The following is a 23103-nucleotide window of genomic DNA, read 5'->3' as shown; positions in this document are numbered from 1 at the left end:
GTCTTCCAAGAGAGCTTCTCGTTCAGGTGGTGGACACAACTTGCTATGATCTGTTTTCTGGCTGCCTCTGAAATGCACTTTTAGTGTTTCATGCTCCCTCTCCCTGCTATTAATCTGGCTGCCCTTCTGGGTTCAGATCCCAGCTCTGTCCCTTACAGGCTGCATAACCTTCAGCAGATTCCTGAGCATCCGTGTTCCTCATCTGTAAACAGCAGGAAACACTTCCTACGTTGCTCTGAGGACAAAACCACATAATCGGTACAAAGTGCCAAGCACTGGACCTGGCAAGTCTAGGCCTCAATCTGATGTTACCTATTACAGTTCCTGAGCTGTTTTAGCTAGACTAACTCATGTGTGGAGATGACCCAGACTAAATAAAGCCTAAACTAAATAAAGCCTGGACTTTTAATAAGTAAGAGTGACCCTGAGTTCAACTCAGCTCACCAGAGTTGAGGCTCCAGAACCTTCTGACTAAGATGCTATTACCAACTTAAACTCTATATCCACAGGGTCCACTGAATGAAGGGAGAAGACAGTGAGCATTTATGGAGACTTACTGTGGGCCAGGAACTGGGTGGGAGTATCGTCTCATTTAATCCCCACAGCCTAATGAGAAAAATACCATTATGCCCATTTTGCAGATAAGAAAGCTGCCTGTGCTCCCACAGGGAGAAAAGGCCTGAAACTATCGAACAAAATGAGTATTCCTAGATCTAGCCGGCCCTCGCTCTGCAAAGCCAGGGCAGAGTCTGGACACATTGCCTCCCTAGGACAGACACATCCTGAGAATCAGAATGATGGGTTATTTCCCTTCGACATTTGTGAGAATTTGCTGGATCTCGTACCATGATAAACCATAAGACATCTCATGCTTCCAGCCCCTTCTCTACTGAATTTCCCATTTCTGGCTCCTGTGTTTTTTGCACAGACTGCCATGATAGGACCCAGGATGATGTCGAGAACAAGAGAAGCTGCCTAGGTCTTACTGCAAAAGCCACAGTGTCCTTGGTATTGGTCTACGGGGTTCAGCTCTGACAAACGGCCCCAGCGAGCTGTGCCTTCCCTGAGAAAATCTAAGTCCTCAGGACTGTGGGAGGCTGGTCTATGCCACTTGAGGCTGATTTGACAATCTAGAACCTGACAGAGCAGGGCAAGAGGCTCTGAACACATTTTCAAATTCCCCCCAAAGCCCTTGAGTCAGAGAGAGGCCATAGGATGTGGGTTATGACCTGGGCACCAATCTTGCATCTACTGCTTACCAACCACGTGGGCCCGATGAATTTCAGTCTGCCTCTTGGAGCCTCAGCTTCTTCTTCTGTAAAATGGGATAACAGCACCTGCATTGCATTCCTCATGACCTTGTGCTGAGATGTTCAAAGGAGAGTGTAAGTGACCATAGCTTGTGTCAGACATGAGATACACTCATGCCCGTCTGTGTCTTGCCAGCCATTGACTGTGAGCTCACCGAGTGGTCCCAGTGGTCGGAATGTAACAAGTCATGTGGGAAAGGCCACATAATTCGAACCCGGATGATCCAAATGGAGCCTCAGTTTGGAGGCGCACCCTGCCCAGAGACTGTGCAGCGAAAAAAGTGCCGCATCCGGAAGTGTCTCCGAAACCCATCCCTCCAGAAGCTGCGCTGGAGGGAGGCCCGAGAGAGCCGGAGGAGTGAGCAGCTGAGGGAAGAGTCGGAGGGGGAGCAGTTCCCAGGTACGGCTCCCAAGTGCGAGGCTGGATTCAGGCGGATGTCAAAGCAGGGGAAATTAGAATGGGTCTTGAAGAACTTATAGGAGTTCGCCAGTTAGAGAAAGGCATCCCAGGTAGCAGGAATAGTAATTGCAAAGGCACAGAGAAACCCAAGAGCAAGACATGTTCAGGCAATAAATGGGATGCAGATAGAGCACATGGTACCAAGGGAGAGGCAGGGAACCAAGATAGAGAGGTAGGGACCAGACCATAAAAGATCTAGTGTTTGCTGAGGATTTGAGACTTGATTCTTCAGGTGAAAGTTTTAAGCCAGAATGACTTGAACAGACCTCTGTTGAGTGGTTGGGAGGTGGCAAAAACAGAGGCCAGTTACATTTCGTTTGTAGCCCAGGAGAGACACTGTGTGTCCTCCTTCTCCAGCATAACTTGAGGGGTTTCCAGGACTTAAAAGAAAACTCCTTCCCAGGGCTTCACTGCTGAATAAGCTGGCCCAAGCCAAGAGTGCAGTATCATCGGCAAACTGATGACACGATGAGTGGGGAAGATCCACGCTTCAGTCTTGGGCGCAGGCCCATCGGAGGTCTTTGGATTCCCTGCAGTGGGTCAGGAGGGTGCCATGTAAAAGCGAAGGCTAAGGGGTGCATTGAGTTTCTATTTGAAAAGGTGCAGCTCAAATGACCCCTTCTGCTTTCCTCTTCTTTAAGACATTCCAGCTCTACCTAGGATGATGAGAGAACTGCAGATATGAGGAGCTACCTGACAGTTCACTATCTTTCCATTACGGAGCTGTTCCCATATCAAAATGTTGTGTGTTGCACCTGGTAGTCAGTTGGCCAGTCAACAACCATTCATTATGCCTAACTATGTGCCAGGCAGGCACCAACCCATGGAACTCAGCGTTACTATTGACTGGATAATCATAAATGTGATTGGTTCTACAAAGGACTAATTTATAGAGCGCTATGGAAGCATTTTTTTTTTAAAAAGATCTAATCTAATCTTTTGGGGTCAGGGAAGTTTTCTTCACGAAAGGCATGTTTATCTACATAGGAAAAATAACATATACTTGAGATTCCTTAGTATTTGCAGGCTAAGTGTTTGGGGGAGCAAAGCGTAAGAGAAGGTGGTTAATTGCTCCTTGAGCAGTTGCTGCATTAACAAGCCATCCCAAAACAATCTTTTGTTAACATGATTCTGGAGCTCAGTGACCTGGGCTGGCTCAGCTGTCAATTCTGCAGTCTAGCTTAGGCTCATTCATGTGGCTACTGTCAGCTGGTGGCTCAGCGGGCACGGGAAGATCCAGACCGGCCCCGCCTGCATCTCTGGGGCCTCAGATGGGATGGCTGGGGCCTCCCTCCACATCGCCTCTCCAGCAGTCTAGTCAGGATTGCTTACGTGGTGGTGGAAGGGTTCCTGGCAGCTTTGTCAAGCCATGTTTGCTCATGTCCCATTGACCAAAGCACGTCATACAGCCAAGCCCAGATTCAGGAGGTGGAGAAATAGACTCTGCCCCTTGATGGGAAGAGCTGCAAAGTATTATGGCCCTTTTTTGCAGTCTGTCACATATGTGCTAGCAGTCCCTAATAAGGACTCTAACCATTTAATTTAACAAATCACTACAAACAAGAGCAGAGAAGCCCAGACAACTAAATCTGACAGTTGTTTACTAGGGTTCAGCATCCCTGTTCCATCCCCTTTCTCTGGCCTAACCAGGCCTTCTCATGCTTTCAGGCTGTAGGATGCGCCCGTGGACGGCCTGGTCGGAATGCACTAAACTGTGTGGAGGCGGGATTCAGGAACGCTACATGACTGTCAAGAAGAGGTTCAAAAGCTCCCAGTTCACCAGCTGCAAAGACAAGAAGGAGATCAGAGCATGCAACGTTCACCCGTGTTAGCAAGGGCACAAGTCTTCCAGGCTGCACTCTGGGTCCCACAGAGTCACCAATGGCTGGATTGTTTGCTTGTTTATTTGTTTAATGCAATTTAAATCGTGTACACTAGTTTTCATTTCTGCAGTGTGGTCTACCCCGTAGTCTTGTGGATGCCAGAGACATCCTTTCTGTACACTTCTTGGTGGGCACAGGCTGCGTGGGGCTCCCCCATCCTCAGCCGGCCCTCCTCTAGCACAGAAGGGGGTAGTGTCAGCCACCCTGTACTAAACGGAAACACGTCCCTCTGGGGCATCCACCTGGGCAGCAGGACAGAGGCCCTGGCCTCCTCCACATGGAGAGGCAACTGTGTGTGGAAATTACTCTGTTGCGGTCCCCGGGTGTGGCAGGGACGAAACACTCCCGGGCCGCTGGAGGCAGATTCCCCTCGTTGCTACTCGCTCCTGCAGGAAACTACTGTTTGCCCTTCTCTTTTCATTCGGTGGGACGTTAGGCCCCTTGTGAGTCTCCTGTCATCAGTAGTTCCTGGGGAAAGCAGCTGGGAGAGGTGAAGAGGAGCCTTGATGTTGAGTGGCTTTTCTTCCTTCCCTGAGAATTTCTGAATACATTTATCTCACCCTTAATGTTGGTTCTTGGTGCCCCACAGGAAAGAGATGATGGCTGCTTTATTTGGACGTAAGGTAACCAATTATTACACCCAAGGCAAAAGGTACAAAGTCCAGAAAATATTTTTCCCTTGTTTCGGTTTCTGTGTGTGTGTGTGCCATAATTCTCCTAAGCAAGCCAGCCTTACAAACCTTCTGATACCAGATCTCACTAGAACTGAGGCCAAGGCAGCAAAGCTGGCCTCTCCAGCAGTCCCGAACCTGAGCTTTTAAAATCTTCGGCCACACATCTAGACTTTTAAGTTTTCAAACCAGTTTCTAACATGAAAAAAATTTTTTTAGTCATTCAAACATTTTGCTAAGTCTGTCTGCAGCCCACCAAGCCATTCCTTCAACAAAAATACTCTCTTTGTACTTTAAAAGGTTTTTTTAGTCATAAAATTTTATAGAGAGAAAAAGTGCTTCAGAACCAAGAAGAACTGAAATGTAGGGAGAAAGGAATCTTAGAGAATCAAGCTGGGCAAGAAGCTCTGGTGGGAAGTGGAACGCACGTCAGCCCCCCACCCAGGGCTCCGGTCCTCCGACACAACCGTGGGGAAGGGCAGGGCGTTCTGTCTCCTTCCGACCACTCAGCACACCAAATTCGGGGAGACTGACTACCAAGAATTAGTGTAAAAGGACATTTTACCAAGTTCAGTCCATCAGCAGTTTTACTCATTCATTGACTGTTAAAATTATTTTGTTTCTGTTGCAGGCTTTCTTTATTATGCTTAATCCAAATACGCGTCATGGATGAGATGCATACAATGCTTTGAATACACTATTTTAAGAATTTGCATTAAACACATCAGGATACTTCCAAACACAACATATATATGCTAGAATCTTGAATCTGTATTATTTTCTTTACACAAGAGAGACTATTCAATAAAAAACTCATTGGGTCTGTCTTTTGTGTTTTTAAACTAATTCAGCGTTCAGAGGTTGGCTCTTTTTACAGTTTTATCCGCCTCAAACATATTCGGCAAGAGATAACGGTTTGCTCTCTCACTCTGGAGGGGCCATTATTACCACATCCCTGAGCTTTCTGGAGGTGTCAGTTTTCCTACATTATTTTCTTAATCCTTAAGTGAACTTTCTCCCCCAACAAAGGAGCAGAATAGAAACAAGAGGCTGAATTTTCTCCTTGGACAAAAAAGTCTGGATACAGAATCTGCCCACTTCTGCAGCATTACTCTTAGCTGCCTAGAGGCGTGCTTACTCTCAACCCATGTGCATCGAAGGTCAGGAAGACAGTGTTTCCTAAGTCACTCTAAGGACAAGCCACCCTAGTATCTCATGTTCATATCTGATCCCTTTTGGGTACATTTTTAATCCTAATTTTGGAGGCTTCAAACCAGGTAACTGGTTAATGGCTGAGAATGGGTAATGTGTTTCTTGTCACATCCGTGTTATTTTTTTGTTTATTTGCAAGAGGGAATTTATAAGAAGCGTCAAATCTCTTTCTTACCAAAGTCTTGTGTTAGGTGGTTTATAGTTTTTCTGGCTAACCAATCATTTTGGAAATAAAGACTTTTTACTACAAAAATGAAATTTGTTTGGACTTCCACTTGAGATGGTAAACAGATCATAAGATGCCCAGTAAAAATTGCCATATAAAGAACAACTATAATTGTTGTATATATTTTTATCAATGCCAAACCATTTATAATCCAATTTACATCCACATTTTCAGAGGACAGTAAGTTCAGAGGTAGATTCCCCAACCAGACATCGGGTCACTCACCTGTCACCTTGCCAATGCATTATTTGAAAGAAATCTGTTGTAGCAACTGAGAATAAAGCCTGGGCTCCTTCAGACCCAGAATTTTAAAATATTTTGTGCTGTTTTTAGTTTGAACTTTGTGTATTGAACATGTTTTAGGCATAGTCAAAGTCTGTATGTTCCTTCCAGGAAGTCAGGGCATAGTGCACATTTTCACATGACTGGAATTCTCCAGAACTTAGTCCAGGTCAAGTCCGTGGCTAAAACGTCAATACACAAAAATTCTCCATGTCAAATTATTCCTATGACCTAACAAACAGCCACAAGTGTCAAGCAATAGTTTAAAGGAGTTAAATATTAAAATGTACCAGGACTGTATGCTCGGTCCTTTTTCCACAGAATTAAATATTTATATTCCAAAGAAATGAATATTATTGTCCAAATAAGACTAAATATAAATGTTTAATCCCCAATTACAACACAGAATCAAGGAAGACACAGACATTCCACTATTTGGTTATTTGGTGCTATTAATCTTGATAATAGAATGATTCATTTTGTTCTTCATATTGCCCAGAATAGGGAGAATGAATGAAAATAAGTTAGTCCCTTTTGAAAATAAGTGAGGTGCTGGAACAAACTATATGCTAATGAGCATGAAGATAATTCTTCAATTTAAATCCTTTGAAACCTGTGAGCAAAAGATCTGTACTAAAATGTCACATTTAAATAATGGCGTCTCTACCTTACTAACCCTGTCGGTTCGAAGGGTGCAGACACTCTGCAGGGCAGAGAGGAAGAGTCGTCTGGTGGTTAATTGCCAAGATGGGAACCTGGGTTCAACCACTACTGTGCCAGAGCCGCCATGAGAGCTGGGGCCCGTTCTTTTCCCTTTTCTGGCCTCAGGCTTTGACACAAGCATTCTTACACTGAGGGATTTCTCTGCCCCACCCCCACAATCTAGCCAGTTCTCATCTTGAGAGCCGGTCCCGATGGGAACCTGATGTGGGAGTCACCAAAGGCCAGTTCTACCCCACCAGTCCCTCACTTCTTCATAAACCAGTAAATGCCCACTTTGTGGTGAAGCTGGTTTGAGCCGCATTTCTGTCACTTAGAACTGAAAATGTCCTGACAAAATACACACGCAGTACTTTTGCCCAGCTATCATTACAGCAAAATGCAATTTCAGACTTTTCACTTAACATTCATGATGTTGTAACCTAAGATAGCATTCATTAACATTTCTCATATTGCTCTAAATTCTGCATAAAACTCTGAATACGTTCTTAACTACTTCCTGGCTTTCAAACTGATGGGTAATAATTCTCCTGTTTTAATAGTTCTCATTAACTCATTAACTTATGTGTTCAGACAGTTTTCCTTTACTTCAAATAATTTTAAGTATTAGCAGAAGGGAAAAGGGCAAACATCTTATTCAAGACTACTGACTTCTTTACAACACCTGGAGTTGTGAAAATAGTCTCGATTTTTTTCTGGTGTTGGCATGCAACTCCTACTGGGTGATCTTAGGCTGGAATTTACTAGCCCATCTGGGAAGTCAGAGGACCACTTGTGAAAAACACCCGAACCTCCGCTCCCTCACTCACTACATTAGTGCTCCTCAGAGAGACCTGCGGCCTGAGAACATCCACAACCGTTCGTTACCATCCTACGACGAGATAGGGAAATTGAGAGCAAGCGTTCAGAAACTTTTAGAGTAGTTTGACAGTGCCACAATATCCAAGAGTAGGATTATTTTTCAAGTAGTTCATTTTTAAAATTACATTTAGCAAAAATATCATTCCACCTAGTGGAGATTAAAATTTTTTTAAACTCGCCCTTCACCTCAGATGGTCTGAGAATCGCTGTACCATGCCATCCCCACTCCCCAGTCCGAAAGGGAAGCCAGCCTACAAACCGTAGGTTTTGAAATCTCTCAAATGCTTAAGTATCTATACGTAGTATCTACTTCTAGACTTGTAAACCTACGTATCTGGGATTAAGTGCCCTGCGCTGGCTCTTTTTCGTACTCCTCTAACATCCTACCCTGTCAAGCAAGGTAACTGCCCCATGACCCTCTGATTTTGTCACAGAATTTCTCAGAATAGCAACCTACACTTACTTCCTCCACTTCCTTGCCCTCCAGTCACACCACAACCTACTGTAATCTGGTTCCCCCAAGCAGATGACAGAAACAACCTCTCAAAGTCATCCATAACCTCTAAGCAACTGCTGCTGCCCCCTACTGCCCCGTCCTGGCTCAGCACTGCAGGCTTTTCACCACTCCCTCGGCTTCCCTGACAAGAGTCTCCCGGTTCGCTCCTGTTTCTGCCAGCTTCTCTTGGCTTTTTGCTGCGTTTCAATCTTCTACCCCCAAAGTCTTGCTCTTGGACCTTCTCTCAAACACACTCTTTCTACTTCACTCCACTCCGACCTCTGCAATCATTAGCTCAAAAGAGAGAAAATTCCAAATCTGCACTTTTAGCCCCAGCCTCTTCTTTTGAGCTCCAGTCCCCGTTCCCAAATGCCTCCTGGACTAACCCTGTATGTAATCACCACCATCATGAGGAAATTCCAGCACAACAGGGTTGCCTGGGCCGCTGCTTCATTTCTCAGATGGTTTTCCTGCACATGACAGGCTATACAGGTAAAGCAGTCCACACAACAGACATAGTTTTGCCCTCACAGAGCTGACGATACCCAGGTACAGGTCAGACAAAATACTCACAGATGGTTAAGTGTCATTAAGTAAACACAGGGCACTGTGGCATCAGGACGGGTGGTCTAAGAGGGCTCTCTGAGGAGGTGGTGTCTAAGCCAAGAGCAAAGGAGGAAATGGCTAATTGGAAGAGAAGAGTGAAGCAACTAGTTTGGAAAATCCTCGGCACGTTCTAGGGTGTAAAAAAGCAAATCAGCGCGAGTGAGCGAGTGAGTGAGAAGCAGGCGGATGACAGACCCCATGAGGGGCTTTCCTTGTACAGTGTGGTAAGGACTCTGGAATCTGTCCAAAGGCTCTGAGATGGTGACAGATTTTAAGCAGCAGTGTAACATTTAATTGATTGTCTAAAATAGATCCCTTTGGCTGCGCTGAGAGCACAGCTTTGTGCGGGCAAAATGGAAATAAAAAGACTACTTCAGAGGCCACTGCAGAAACCTGGGGCTGAGATCAGAGGGCTTTAGACAAAAGCGGCAGAACAAATGAAAAAAGGACAGGTGCCATTTGGTACCTGACCAGTCTTCCCTAAACCACACCCCTCTGTCATTCACTCTACTGCTGGGTTAGATCCAGGCGCTCCTCGTTCAGGCTCCTTGCAGTTTCCCATTATACACAGAAGGGCCATCCTATTCAAAGCCCTCCCCCACCAAGCCCAGTCCACCTCATCATTCTTTCGTCCCAGCGCTTTTAAAATCCTTTGAGATTTAGGTTCCAATTCCAGAATACACGGTGCATTCTGCCAGCTCTGTGCCTCTGCCCAGGCTTTTTCCCAGCTTTCCACCACCTCACTCTTCTCTCCTCCCCATCTCAAATCTCACCAATCCATCAAGCCCCAGCTAAACCGCCACTTCTAATTAGGAAGCTCCCTCAGGTTTCCCAGGAGGAATATATACCATCGCTTCTGCTGGCCCTGGCAACTCTCTGCATGCTTCTCACACTCTGCCTTAACTCTACTTGTCAGCATTTGTTTTTGTCACTCTTAATCTTCCTCCACTAGATACTGAATAATTTTTAGGAAAGAAAAGCTCCACATTTATTCCCAGAACACCTAATAAAGCCTTGTACAAAGAAATCTGTTTCAATGAAAATACCTTCTTTCTAAAAAGTACTTTGAAACTTTATAAGCAGTCACTGGTTAAAAACCCTTAAGTGACCAAGTGATACAGAAAGTGACCACTTTCTCCTTATCTCCTCCTATGTACCTGCCAGTTAGCTGTTCAATGGGACCATTACGTATAGGAATGGGAAAAGAAATTAAAACAAGTGGTGATGAAAGTTAGAAAAGAACAGGCTAGACCTTAAGTATACACAGACTTGTTACATCAAAATTTAAAAGTCAAATGATATAGGGACCAATTTATATCATAGAACTCTGAAGCCTCAAATTTTGAGAATCATCAATGCAAGATGTATGTCAATAGGGCATAATGTCCAACTCTGAAATACTGTAAATCCCTAAACAAACGACAATAGCAAGACAATTCCTAGGACAGAAATTCATGACTGTCAATTCAGGAAATCCTGTTTGAAAGAATTTCCACATATATAGACATAAGAGATCCTAAAGCTGGCAACGTAACCTCAAATGCTAAATGTGCTACAGAGCAGGCCTGGCAAACCACGGCCCACAGATCAAATCCAGTCTCCCATCTGTTTTAGTACAGAATGGTTCTTACAATTTTAAACGAATTTTGGGGGAAAAATTCAAAAGATGATGAATTTTCATGACATGTGAAAATGATATGAGATACAAATTTCAGTGTCAACAAATAAAGTTTTATTGGAACACAGCCACATTCATACGTTTAGACACTGTTTATGGCTGCTTCAGTGCTACAATGGTGGAGTTGAGCACCTGGGACAGAGACCACATGGCCCACAAAGCCCAAGATGATATTACTATCTGTCCCTCTACAGAAAAAGTTTGCCAACCCCCCAGCCAAAGAGAAAAAAACGGCCACACAGACAAGGACTATTCATGCCTTGAGACGGCCATTCCTTATTTTTTTTGGTGAGGAAGACTGGCCCCGAGCTAACGTCTGCTGCCAATCTTCTTTTTTTCCTTTCTCTCCCCAAAGCCCCAGGACATAGTTGTATATCCTAGTTAGAAGTCATTCTAGCTCTTCTAAGTGGGATGCCGCCACAGCATGGCTGACGAGCAGCGTGTAGGTCCACGCCCAGGATCCAAACTGGCAAAACCTAGGCCGCCAAAGCAGAGCGTGCAAACTTAACCACTCGGCCACAGGGCCGGCCCTGAGACTGGCCATTCTTGTGAGATAAGATTTCAAATCAGAGATTAAGAGGGATTCCAGGCTCCTCTGATTTTATGATGGAAATCAAACGGGAGAGACTTAGGCCTCCAATCATAATGGAGTGACAGGAACTCGATTTCCGCTCCTACCTTAGACAATCAGAACACTGGACTAAATATGTGAAACAACTGTTTTCAGACATTATACACCAGGCAACACAGGACTACAATGCCTGATGGGAGAGAAACAAGTAAGGTAAACCATAAGATTGCCCTGGCTTTCCGCCTGGAGGCACATTCCAGACTGTACAGGGGAGGGGGGGTTCCAAGCAGGGCACAATGCTTCCCTGAGCTGAAAAGACAGAAACTGGAGATTAGGGAGTTGGAGGCAGCTGAAAGTTGCAAGACAAAGTCCTGGAGGGGAGACAGTTACCCAGAAAAAGAGCTCCAAAAATATGCATAGGGTCAATGAGTCTTTGCTGAATATTAAGATACACACGTAGAGGGTGAAACTGCAGGAGGCTGGGAATTGTTTGAGCTCCCACTAACCAAACTGAAGAGTCCTCACTGACTATGCAGAGCATTCAAGAGAGACCCCAAAAGGGTTACACCTTAGCAGTGGAGCTAAACTACCCAAAGAAAACAGCTACTTGAGATTGAATGAAGCTTAAAAACAAGCCTTGAAAGGACCAAACTGAACTGCAAGTAAATTAACTGACTACTAGAACAAAGCCCAACCATCTTTAGAGGAAGACAACAAAACCCAGGCACCCAACAACATAAGACACACAACGTCCAGCATCCAATCGAAACTTACCAGACATGCAAAAAAAGCAGATAAATGTAACCCATACCTAGAGGAAAAACAGTCAATAGAAACAGACCCAAACATTATAGAGATGATGGGCTCAGGACAAAGGCGTTAACACAACACTATAACCATGTTCAAATACTCAAAGCAGCCATTCTCAACGAGGGTTCTGCAAGAGAATTAAGCCCTATAAAAAGTTATTTGAGGGACTACATTCTCAATTCTCCCAAGGGTGGTACACAGCTAGAACCATTCTAGATGCACAGATGAGAGGTTACTGCATTCACACAACAGATAAGGCATTAGACTCAACTCTCTGGGAACTCAGTTGAGAGGCTGGATAAGAGAAATAAATGGACAACATGAGGAGGAAGGAAATAGAAGACACAGAAAAGAACCAAACAGAACTTCTACAAAGGGAAAAAACACAGTGTCTGAAATGAAAAATTCATTAGATGGGATCAACAGCAGATTAAACAAATGCAGAAGAAAATGTCAGGGAACTTGAAGATGTAGCAATAAAAATTATTCAAAGTGAAGCACACAGAGAAAAAACGAAGTAAGTTGAGACAACAAAATTTAACTTTCAAGCTGCTTTGCCACAAATTATCTGTTCAGAACAAAATGAAAGGTTTCCCATTAAATCTGGATATTACGGTAGACAGTCTCTTGCTACATGAAGTTACTCATGATAAATAAAAAACTTTCCTTACTGAAAGTACTAACAAGGATAAGTAATAGTGCTATAGTATCAAAAGCCACAGGATAAAGGTGGTATCTTCCTGGGCAGTAATTTTAATTAGCATTCAAATAAATGTGTGTGCTTCGCTTCAGCCGTTTGAGGCTTCATCCTCAGAAGGGCATATGTGGAGGGATTCACCCTCCTCTCTCTTCTAGGGCTGGGGTTCTCTGTCAGGAGCACTTCACAGAAAAAGCTGAAGAAACGCTGACTTAAGAAAACATTCAAGAAATCACTAGGAACACCAAGCCATTTCACTGCAAGTTCACCTCCTAACTAATATTGATTTTTAGATTCAAATCCTAAGGCAGTGCTGGGACAAGGCATAGAACTACTAAAATAGGTTTCCTCCAACACTCATTCCTTCAAGAAATTACCAAAATAACCAGTCATCAAGCATCATCTTGTAATAGATCAATTTTAATTCTAGCACCTGAAGCTATACAAGGGTACGCTTTATAAACTTCATGGGACTGTTGTACACGTTCAGTAAAGTGACAACTGTGCAATACCACTTAGTATCTCAAAATCAGGATCATACTTTTGAATTGTTTAAACACAATCCACAGAATTAAAAACAAAATCAGAAGCCATCCACAGTTACGCTAATTGTCAATTAAAAGCTTTGCACTTACTACTTGATCTAACAGTCAATATCTAGTAGGGGATGTCGAAAGTGATTTCAGAGTCTCGTCCTGTTGTACTCTCTTGGGAAGATTTCTTGAGTAGGTACGTGACTGGCCAAAGGGGGGCACAACCAGGACCAGAATAGCAAGTAAGTTCTACCACAGTTTCTGTAGTTTTCACTTTTTTCTTCTTTGTCAGTTAAAAGTGAACAGTGAGAATTAAATACTTATCTTTACATATACACAAGGTATGCTGTGAAAGCATATTTGCTTACAAACATATAAAAATACTTGTTAACTAGTTTGATAAGAAAATAATGTATAAAAGTATATAGCAAAAACATTAATCATCTCTGACCCTGGAAAGATCAATTCCATATTTTATATTACAAACAAAAACAGTTTTAGTTTTTTTTGAATCCCTTATCCAGAAATACTTGAAAAAGGAAGACAGACAGAAATTATTTATTTTTACTCTCAACATGGCTGTGAAAAGAGTTAAATTAAAAAACCAAGAACATTGAAATGCCTAAGTCCAGAATGAGACCAAATATTCGACCACACAGAGTATTATCATCTTTAAGAGTAGCAGTAATAATAAAGGCTTTATACGTAGTTTTTAATCTATAAATACAATAGGCATTTTGGTATTTTGGCCACTGGAAAACAAAGGCTGTAGCTTTAGTAAAGGTCTGAGATGCCTCACTTGTGTGGATTCAATTCAGTGTATTTAAAGTTAACTAAAGTTGACATCAAAATTTTTAGAGACAGGCAAAAATTCACATTTTTAAAAAAACTCCTTATGTTTCTATTTAGAGTAACAGTAGGCAATATGATTCCAGAAGTTAAAAGTTATTTCACAACCTATGACTTCAGCCTGGCAAACAGCTTAGGTTCCAAAACTGATTCATCCCTATTAAAATGTAAGCCCTTAAAAAAGAATGTGTCTGTGTATATAGATATATATTTTAAAGGAATCAGATAATCTTTGAAGCAGCCTTAGTGTTTCCTTTCAATTTGTCTGAAAATGACCATAGGATGAGCTTCACGGAAAGGACTAGCCAGCTTCTTGGTCTAAGGCTACCACGGTGGGCATCCGTCTAAGGCTAGAAAGGTACCAACGTGACGTAAACCGTAAGAAGAGACGATGAGGGCTTTTCCTGGCAGTTGGTAGCTAAAACTCAGGGGATTCTTAGAAAATGACACAATGGCAGCCTTTCTTGTCTTTTTCTTTCCGCGTTGGTTCTGGTGAAGGAGGACATTCCTGCTCCTGAAACTTCCTGTAAGACAGAAAAACCTAGATATAACTGCCTTCTTGGTAATATATTATTACAAGCGCAGGTTATTTCTGGACGAGTCTGGTTTACGTGCATAAGCTTTTCAGCATTAAATTTCAACCAGGGAATCAAAGCAAGTCTCTGGGTGTTGGGGGAGGCACAAATGCTTCAACGCCAGCATCAGCAGAGATGTCGTGTTCCATTAATGAGCTCCATTAACGAGCGAGGCTTGAATCAGATGAAATGCTGAACTCAATACCCCTAAGCTCCCTTCCCAATTTGAAATTCCGTGCCTTGCAGGTACACTCCAGAAGAAACGCCCATCACCAGGTGCAACAGAGCAGACAGCCTCACGAGGCGGGCCATTCCTCTGCCTGTTCCGCCACGTCTTAGCCGCAGGTCAGCATTAGACACGGTAGCTGACCTCTCTGAGCCGTGGAGCATTAGAAGCAAGTAATAAGAACCTACCTTTCACAGCTGCTACGAGGATTAAAGGAGAGGTTATGTTTAAATGCCTAACAGGGCCTGGCATAAAAATGCCTCCTCTGCCCCCTTCTCTCTCCTGTGTGACTGATGGGTATAAATAACTCTGAGCCTCCAAACCGGGAGTGTCAAAACCAAGGACAAAATATTTCAAAATGGCAGTAAAAATTATTTCAAGAAGGCACTGCTTCATCGGCGTGCGTGTGGTAAAACGCACGTAAAATTTACCATCTTACCATTCTTAAGTTTACAATTCAATGGCATTAAACATATTCACAATGTTGTACAACCAGCACCACCATCCATCTCCAGGACTCTTTTCATCTCGCAAAATACAGAGTTTGAATTTTACGGAACTTCTATTTTTAACAAACTACTAAAAAATAAAAAAACTATAGTCTCCACCACTGCACCCCCCCCAAGAGAAGGCCCTGGGGCAAGGGGCTGAAAAAAGTACAAGCAGCCCATAGCTCAGAGGTCAATTCACCTTAGACACACAATTAACACCAGCCCACTCCACACACCTGTCCAACTATGTAACCAGCAGAGAAACCAGTGGATCTAGAGAGCAGCGGGTGAAGGAGGGCCAGGTTACCAAGACTCAAAATAATCAAATCAGGGCCCCCCCCCCCCCCCCAGTAAAGCAACTCCATCTTGCTCACACACAAACACACACAGGTACCTCCAGCCGACCTCGCCCATCACCTCAAACTTCCTGGAACCCATCAACACTTTCTGAACCACAAGGGCCTCAGAGGCCGACTAACAGAAAAACTCTGTGCAGTCTGGATATTACACTTCACGGCCCATGGGACAGCTGGGTCTCTGCTATCTAGTTTACTCAGCCTGGGAGGAGGAGGCCGGCAAGAAGCAAAGCTATGAGCACAGGCTCTGGAATCAGAGATACGGACTCAAGTCCCAGCTCTGCCTTCATTTAAGACATCTAAACTTTGAACCAGTGATTTAACCTCTCTGTACCTGTTTTCTCATCTGTAAGTGGGGATAAAGGAAAGTATTTAGCTTATTGGGCTGTGGTGAGGATTAAATGTAATAACCCACGTAAGGCACTGAGCGCGGGGTCTGGCAGAGATCCCCACTCGAATGTCAGCTGCTGTCATCACTCTTCATACCACCACCGCCAGCTCTGGAAGCTGCTCAGGTCCTTTTCAAAAGCCCTATGAGTACTCTCTACTTCAATCTAATTAAGTTAGGTTCTACACGGAGAAGCATCTACAATAAAACATGTCCTTAATTAAAACTTTTAACACGGCATTATTAACCCCTAGAACAGAACCACTCCTACATACAATTTCTTCTTTGTTACTAAAAAACACTTAATGGTAATTTTTTTTCTTCTCTGTTGATGGTTTTAAAAAGCACAGTGTGACTGCTTGTCAAATTCAGTAAATGAAAACAAACTTCTGGAATGCGCTTTGCTCACCTTATAACCCGGACAAGTTCATGGAAAGCTTGATCGACGTTCATCCTAATCTTTGCTGACGCCTCCATGTAGGTCACCTTGAGTTGTCGTGCTAACTGCTGCCCTTCTTCCTGTGTTATCTGAAATTCCAAGAGGTGTGTGTGAGGCACAGTGCTAACAATTAGATCTACTCCATCTGGTCCTCGGCCACAGACTGCACTGTGGATCCAGCCAGAGGCCACGCTGGTCTGTCATAAGATGAACCAAGAAATTTAATACCTGAAGCCCAGCTCTGCAGAACGACTCAGAAGAACATACTTGTGACGGAAACAAGACTTCAGTCAAATGATTACTCAAAAGCATTAAATACAACAGTAATAAATTCTGGGGAGGAAAAGTACAAGGTGCTACGAGAGTCTGTAACCCTGTCGGCAGGTCAGAGAAAGCTTCCCTGAGGAAGTGATCCTTAAGCTAAGAACTAAATAGAGTCTGGAGTTAGTGAGGTGGGGCGAGGAAGTATCCCTGACAAAGGAAGCAGCACATGTGAGGGCCCTGAGGAAGAATGGGCCTGCTGAGCTCCAGGAACTGAAAGAGACTAGAATGGCCAGAACACAGGAAGCCAAGAGAGAAAATGTCGAGAGGCACGGATGGAGAGGAGAGAAAGCCTCAAGAGATGCAGGGTCTTCTTTGTCTCAGCATCCCCAGGACCTGGTACACAGGAGATGCTCAACAAATACGTGGGAAGAAATGAATCAAGAATAGGATCACAAGCCCTCACATTAGAAGGTGAAGGAAGGATGGCACAGCTGACAACATATAAAATGGCGAAAACAAAAAACCTTCATCAAATATAAGTAAATAGCCTATGTATTTTAAATGTAAAAGGTTGGAATAGTGCTATTTACCTAAAATTATCAAACTATATGACATTTAGATAATGGGGCCAAAAAATTATATTTCTGAAAAGATGACTTTCATTGCTGTCATTACCACAAAAGCAAACACTTGGAGAAAAGATAGAAAATACAAATGGGGAAAAAAAGGAAAATTTAGGAACCTGTCACTAAGAGAGTCTTCTGGTCTTTTTTCAATGACGTTCATTTTTCTCTACAAACATAGGACAATTTTTGTTTACTTATGTTATACTCTGGAAATATGCTAAACTCACTCGTCTAGCTGTTCTGTAAATGCCGTAGGCTTTTCCACATACACAACCACGTCATTTGCTAATACAGACAGTTTTCTTGCTTCCTTTCTGACACGGACGCCTTTTCTTTCTCCTTCTGGCCTCACCTCACTGCCCAGAACCTCCAGGACAGTGACAGCAGTGGTGAGAGGAGACTTCTGCCTTGTTTTTGATCTTAGGGACAAAGCACTCAGTCTCCCACCACTGAGTATGCTGTTAGTTGTAGGGTTTTATTGTAGATGCCCTTTATCAGATTGACTATTCCATTTGTAAAAAGTTTTTATCAGGAATGGAAGCTGAATTTTCTCAAAAGTTTTTTTCTGCATCTGCTGAGATCATATGATTTTTCCTTTTCAGTCTGTTAATATGGTGAATTATATTGATTCATTTTCACATGCTAAACCAACACTGCATTCCTGAAACAAACCCCACCGGAGAGAGGATGCATTGTCCTTGTCATGTATTGTTGAATTCTATTTACTAAAATTTTATTTAAAAGTTTTACATCTATGTTTATGAGAGATACTGGACTGTCATTTTCTTGTATCTCTGTCTGGTTTTGGCATCAGAGCAGTGATGGTTTCATAGAGTGAGTTGGAAGAATTCTCTCTCCAATTTTCTGGACAGTTTCAGCAAAATCGGTTTGGTACAATTCACTGGTGAATGGATCTGGGCTTGGACTTTTCTTTGAAGGAAGGTTTTTACAACAAATTACATCTATTTTACAGATACGGTACTCTTCAGGGTTATCTATTTTTTCTTGAGTCAGCTTTGGCAGTATGTGCCTTTCAAAAACTATGTCTGTTTCATCTAATTTGCTGATCTATCGGTATAAAGTTGTTTATAGTATTTCTCCATTATCTTTTAAATATCTGTAAGAGCTGAAGTGATGGTACTTTCCCATTACTGATGCTGGTAATTTGTGTCTTCTCTCTTTTACCTGGTCATTCTGGCCAGATTTGTCACTTTGATCTTCTAAAAACCAATTTTTGGTTTTTATTTATTTTTTCTATGGTTTTTCCATTTTTTTTTCCATTGGCTTCCATATTCAGCTTATTTCCCTTCTTCTGATTAGTACGGTTTTAATTTGCTCTTTTTCTTCTAGTTTCTTTAGGCAGAAGCTAAAGTCATTTCTTTGAGACTTTTTTTCTTTTCTAACACAAGTATTTAGTTCTGTAAATTTCTCCTTATACTTCTTTGGTAGATCCCACAAATTTTGCTATGTTGTGTTTTAATTTTCATTCAGCTCATAACATTTCACAAGTCCCCTTTTCATTTTTTCTCTGAACCAAGGACTAGCTGGAAGTTTCCACATATTTGGAGATTTCCTAGTTATCTTTCTCTTCTTGATTTCCAATTTAATTCCACTGTGGTCAAAGAACACATCTTGTCTGACTAAAATCCTTTTAAGTTTATTAAGACTTGTTTTATGACCCATTCTCATTTCAAAAGGACGTGTGCACTGCTGGTCCTGGGTGGTGTGTTCACTAGATGTCAATTAGGCTAAGTTGTTGGACAGTGCTGTTCGAGCCACCTGTATATCATTACTGATTTTCTTTCTACTTCTCAATTATTGATAGGGGTGATGAAATTTCTGACCTGAACTGTGAACATGTCCATTTCTCTTTGCAGTTCTTTCAATTTTTGCTTCAGGAATTTTGAAGCTGGTATTATGGGCACGAATGTTTAGGACTGTTATATACCCTCTTCACGAATCAATCTCTTCTCGTTTTGAAATAATCTTCTGCGTTCCTGGTAATATTCCTTGCTCAGAAATCTACTTTGACATTTATATAGCCACTCCGACTTTTTTCCCATTAGTGTTAGCACAGTATATCTTACCCCACGCTTTTACCTTTAACCTATTTGTGTCTTTACATTTAAAGCAGATTTCTGATAGTGTCTTGCTTTTTTATCCAATCTGACAATGTCTGCCTTTTAACTGAGGTGTTCACATAAATTACATTTAATGCAATTGCCGATACGGTGGAGTCATCTTGAAATCTGTTCACTATCCCCGTATGTATTCTTTTCCTACTTATCCTTTTCCTGCTTTCTTTTGGGTTAACTGTATTTTTTTAATGATCTCATTTTCTCTCTTTTGTTGGCCAATGACCTATATATCTGTAATTTTAATGATTTTTTTAGAGTTTATAATATACACTTTTCAATCGTTACAGCCTAATTCAAATGAAATTACACCAATCCACGTACAGTTTAAGAATCTTATCACAATAGTATGTTTCTCTCTCCTGCTTTTTTATTTTTATTACCTTTTACCTCACAATACATTATTTTTGCTTTAAACATCCAATTATGTTTTAAAGAGATTTAAATAATAAAAGCAATTTATATTTACCCACATAATTACCATTTCCAGTGCTCTTCACTTCTTCGTATAAATCCAGATTTCTATTTGGTATCATTTTCCCTCTTTTCACATTTCTTGTAAAGCAGGTCTGCTAGTAAATGAGTTCTTTCACCTTTTATATATCTGGAAAATGTCTTTATTCCACCTTCACTTTTGAAATAAATATCTAGTGGGTTTTGAATTCTAGGTGACAGTTTTTTCCTTCAGTACTTAAGACAGTGCACCATTATCTTCAGGTTTGCATCGTTTTCTATGAGAAATAATCACGACTGCTGTCATCCTTATTTTTGTTCCTCTATACGTAATACGGTTTTTTCCCTCTGGTTATTTTTCAGATTTTCTCTTTATCGCTTCTAACAAGCAATTTCATTGTAATGTGCCTTGTAATTTTCTTCATATTTCTTATGTATAATTTTCATCAAATGTAGAAATGTCTCAGCCATTACTTCTGCTGTTAGTCTCATCTGGCATTGTAGTTTTAATTTCTGGAAGTTTGATTTTGATCTTTTTACCTCTTCCATGTCTCTGCCTAACAGTCTCTTCTCTAGCTTCTTGAACATATGAAATGTAGTTATAACAAATGTTTTAACATCCCTACTCACTAATTCTATCATCTATTTCATTTCTGCATCTGTTTCTATTCATTGTTTTTTCTCCTTATTATGGGTCCTACTTTCCTACTTCTTTACACGCTTAGTAATTTTTAAGTGGATGCCTGGGTACTGGACTTTTACCTATTGGGTTCTAGTATTATAGAACGCCAGGTAGGAATAATGTGTATTCCTAATGACAAGATATTTTCACATACTGGGGTATACGGGGCAACTATTCTGATTCAAAACTGATGCGGGTTGAAGAAAAAGAAAGCCTGATTTAAGGCCTATCAAACATACTTCATACATCTGCTTTAACAATTAAAATAAGAACCCACACTTCTCCTACAAAGCCAGGAATGCCCCACTGGAAACACCCTATGGGTAACTCCCACATTAGTACTCCTAAAATAAGTTCCATGTCCCAACACCAGGGTCATATTCACCTGCTCATTTACAACTAAACACCTCTGTGGAACTTAATGAGCATGCATTCTGGGCGTGTTTAATGTATGAAAACCGTGTTTCTACTGAACGCTTTCTTCCTTCGTGAAGACAGCCTTCCTGGACTACAATCCTCCCCCTGGCTCAAGTTAAGGTCACCTTACTTCTCTCATCCATAGACTGGTTACTGGTTACTTTGCATCAACACTATATATTCTTGAGCTTCTCTCCTGAGATGCAGTTACTTGGAAACAGTTTGATCCTTTTGGGCCGTGCTTTAGGTTTTGTTAGACAGTACCTGCGATATTATGATTTGTAAGAAATATATGTTGGTCATTCAGATGAACAAAATGTATTTCTTGAAAATATGTAGTGGTCTTCTATAGTTCCTGGCTCACAGCTCCCAAAACCCTTGGAATTTCCTAAATTCGGAAAGTGGCTAAGGTGTCTTTGTTATGTTAATGAACTGACTGTCGGACCCCACCCAAGGGTTGGGGCTGGTTGCCAGGAAAACCAGCCAGGTGATCAGAGGATTAGAACTTTCAGCCCCACTCCCTGATTTCCTGGGAGGGAAGGAGGGGCTTGAGGTTGAATCAACTGCCAATGGCCAGTCACACAGTCAATCAAGACTACATAATGAAGCCTCCATAAAAACCTCCAAAGACAGCTCGTCGCCCTATTCTGGAGAGCTTCCAGTGTTGAGGAACCAGAGTGCCACTGGGCCCCACCCCAAGTTCCACAAGGACAGAAGCTCCTTTGTCTGGGACCCAGCCCTATATATCTCTTCACTGGCTGTTGCTTCCCATCCTTTAATATCCTCTGTAATAAATTAGTAATCTAGTGAGTAAACTGATTTTCTTGAGTTCTGTGAGCTACTCTAGCAATGAATCAAACCCGAGGAGGGTGTCGTGGGAATCTCTGATTCACAGGCAGTCTGTCAGAAGCACGGGTAACAACCTGGGCTGGTGACTGGCACCTGCAGTGGAGGGTCGTCTCGTGGGCCTGAGCCGTGGCCTGTGGAATTGCTTCTATCTCCTGGTAGATAGTTTCAGAACTGAGTTAATTCTCAGACACCCTGCTGGCGTCCGAGAACTGCTTGTTGGTGTGGGGAAGCCTGCACACACGCACACTGGAGGTGGGTCTGGGAACCCCTTGTAGAACCACAACAGCATTTAGTTTAGGTCTAATTCTGCCTCACTACCCGAAGAAAACCCAGCCAAGCGCACTCCCCAATAGCGCAAGAGCAGTAAAGTTTTCCACTCTGGCTGACCAGAATATGAATTATTCCTGGCTCTATTTGAGCTCAAGGTATTGTTCCCTTTAATCCTTCAGGTAGTTTGTTCTCTCAATTTAATGTTCTGTTCTCAAAAGTCAGCAACCTCAATGCAGTATCATTAGCTTATTACATTGATGCATATACATTTACTAATTACTTCATAATAGTGTACAAAAGCCTACTGTGTTCCAAAAGAGTGGCAGGCAGGTTCTCCATAGCACGGTATATCCGAGTTTATGTAATTTTTAAATTTACCCTGACTCTTTTCAAAATAGCTGTGTACCATACGCCTATGGTTCTGAAATATGAATCAATCAAATCAAGTAAGCAATTAGCAACAGCAAGGAATCCAAGTAAGAAAAGAAAGCATCACAGAGCCACCAATTTAGAAAGGACAATTCCTATTTCAAGAAAACCTGACATGAGAAATTCCTTCCCACAAAAATACCCCCATGCTGTCACAAATTCTGTTCCTTCTTCCTGGGATGTCATCCCTTCTCTCCCAACTCGATACTCTTAATGTGTTTCTTACCAATACCTCAAGACTCGATCGATCAGAAACTTCCCCTGGGTGCTGAGGTTTCCGAAGAGCATCCCAGAGCGCCCATCACCCCGTGTAGTGACTCCTACACACCACACTACACTACACTACAATTTCTGGCTTTGTTTTCTCAGTCTCCCATCATTATGTCCTTTGCAGCTAGGGGAAGTAAGACATATTGGTCCTTGCACACCCAGAGACTAGAAGAGTGCACAGCAGTCAACTAAATCATCGTATGTTAAGTAAACAGAGTAGGATCAATCAAATAGGTACATCTTGAATTAAAAGAAAAGATAATAAGGAAAAAAACAAAAACTTGAGACAAGTCAATCTCAATAAATTACTTAACTAATATAAATTTGATTTGGGGAGGAAAACGTACATCCTTAAGAATTTTGTTATT

General features: G+C 42.2%; 2 protein-coding genes across 3 annotated transcripts in view; one reads left to right on the top strand and one right to left on the bottom strand.

Moving 5' to 3' along the window:
• Window positions 1–5789, top strand: part of SPON1 (spondin 1) — a 245046-nt gene extending 239257 nt beyond the window's left edge. Inside the window, exons 15-16 of the mRNA XM_046685570.1 lie at window positions 1447–1710; window positions 3439–5789. Of these exons, the coding sequence (XP_046541526.1) occupies window positions 1447–1710; window positions 3439–3602 (428 nt within the window). The 3' untranslated portion in view covers window positions 3603–5789. The remainder of the gene's footprint in view (window positions 1–1446; window positions 1711–3438) is intronic.
• Window positions 5790–12887: 7098 nt separating this feature from the next.
• Window positions 12888–23103, bottom strand: part of RRAS2 (RAS related 2) — a 70394-nt gene continuing 60178 nt past the window's right edge. For both annotated transcript variants that reach the window (XM_046637628.1, XM_046637629.1), the window contains exons 5-6: window positions 16311–16429; window positions 12888–14389 (exon numbers count right to left, since the gene is read on the bottom strand). In XM_046637628.1, coding sequence (XP_046493584.1) covers window positions 14302–14389; window positions 16311–16429 — 207 coding nt within the window. In that variant the 3' untranslated portion in view covers window positions 12888–14301. The remainder of the gene's footprint in view (window positions 14390–16310; window positions 16430–23103) is intronic.

This window comes from Equus quagga, chromosome 14, assembly GCF_021613505.1.
Source record: "Equus quagga isolate Etosha38 chromosome 14, UCLA_HA_Equagga_1.0, whole genome shotgun sequence".
Classification (NCBI taxonomy): domain Eukaryota; kingdom Metazoa; phylum Chordata; class Mammalia; order Perissodactyla; family Equidae; genus Equus; species Equus quagga.
This window is presented reverse-complemented; position numbering and strand designations above follow the sequence as displayed.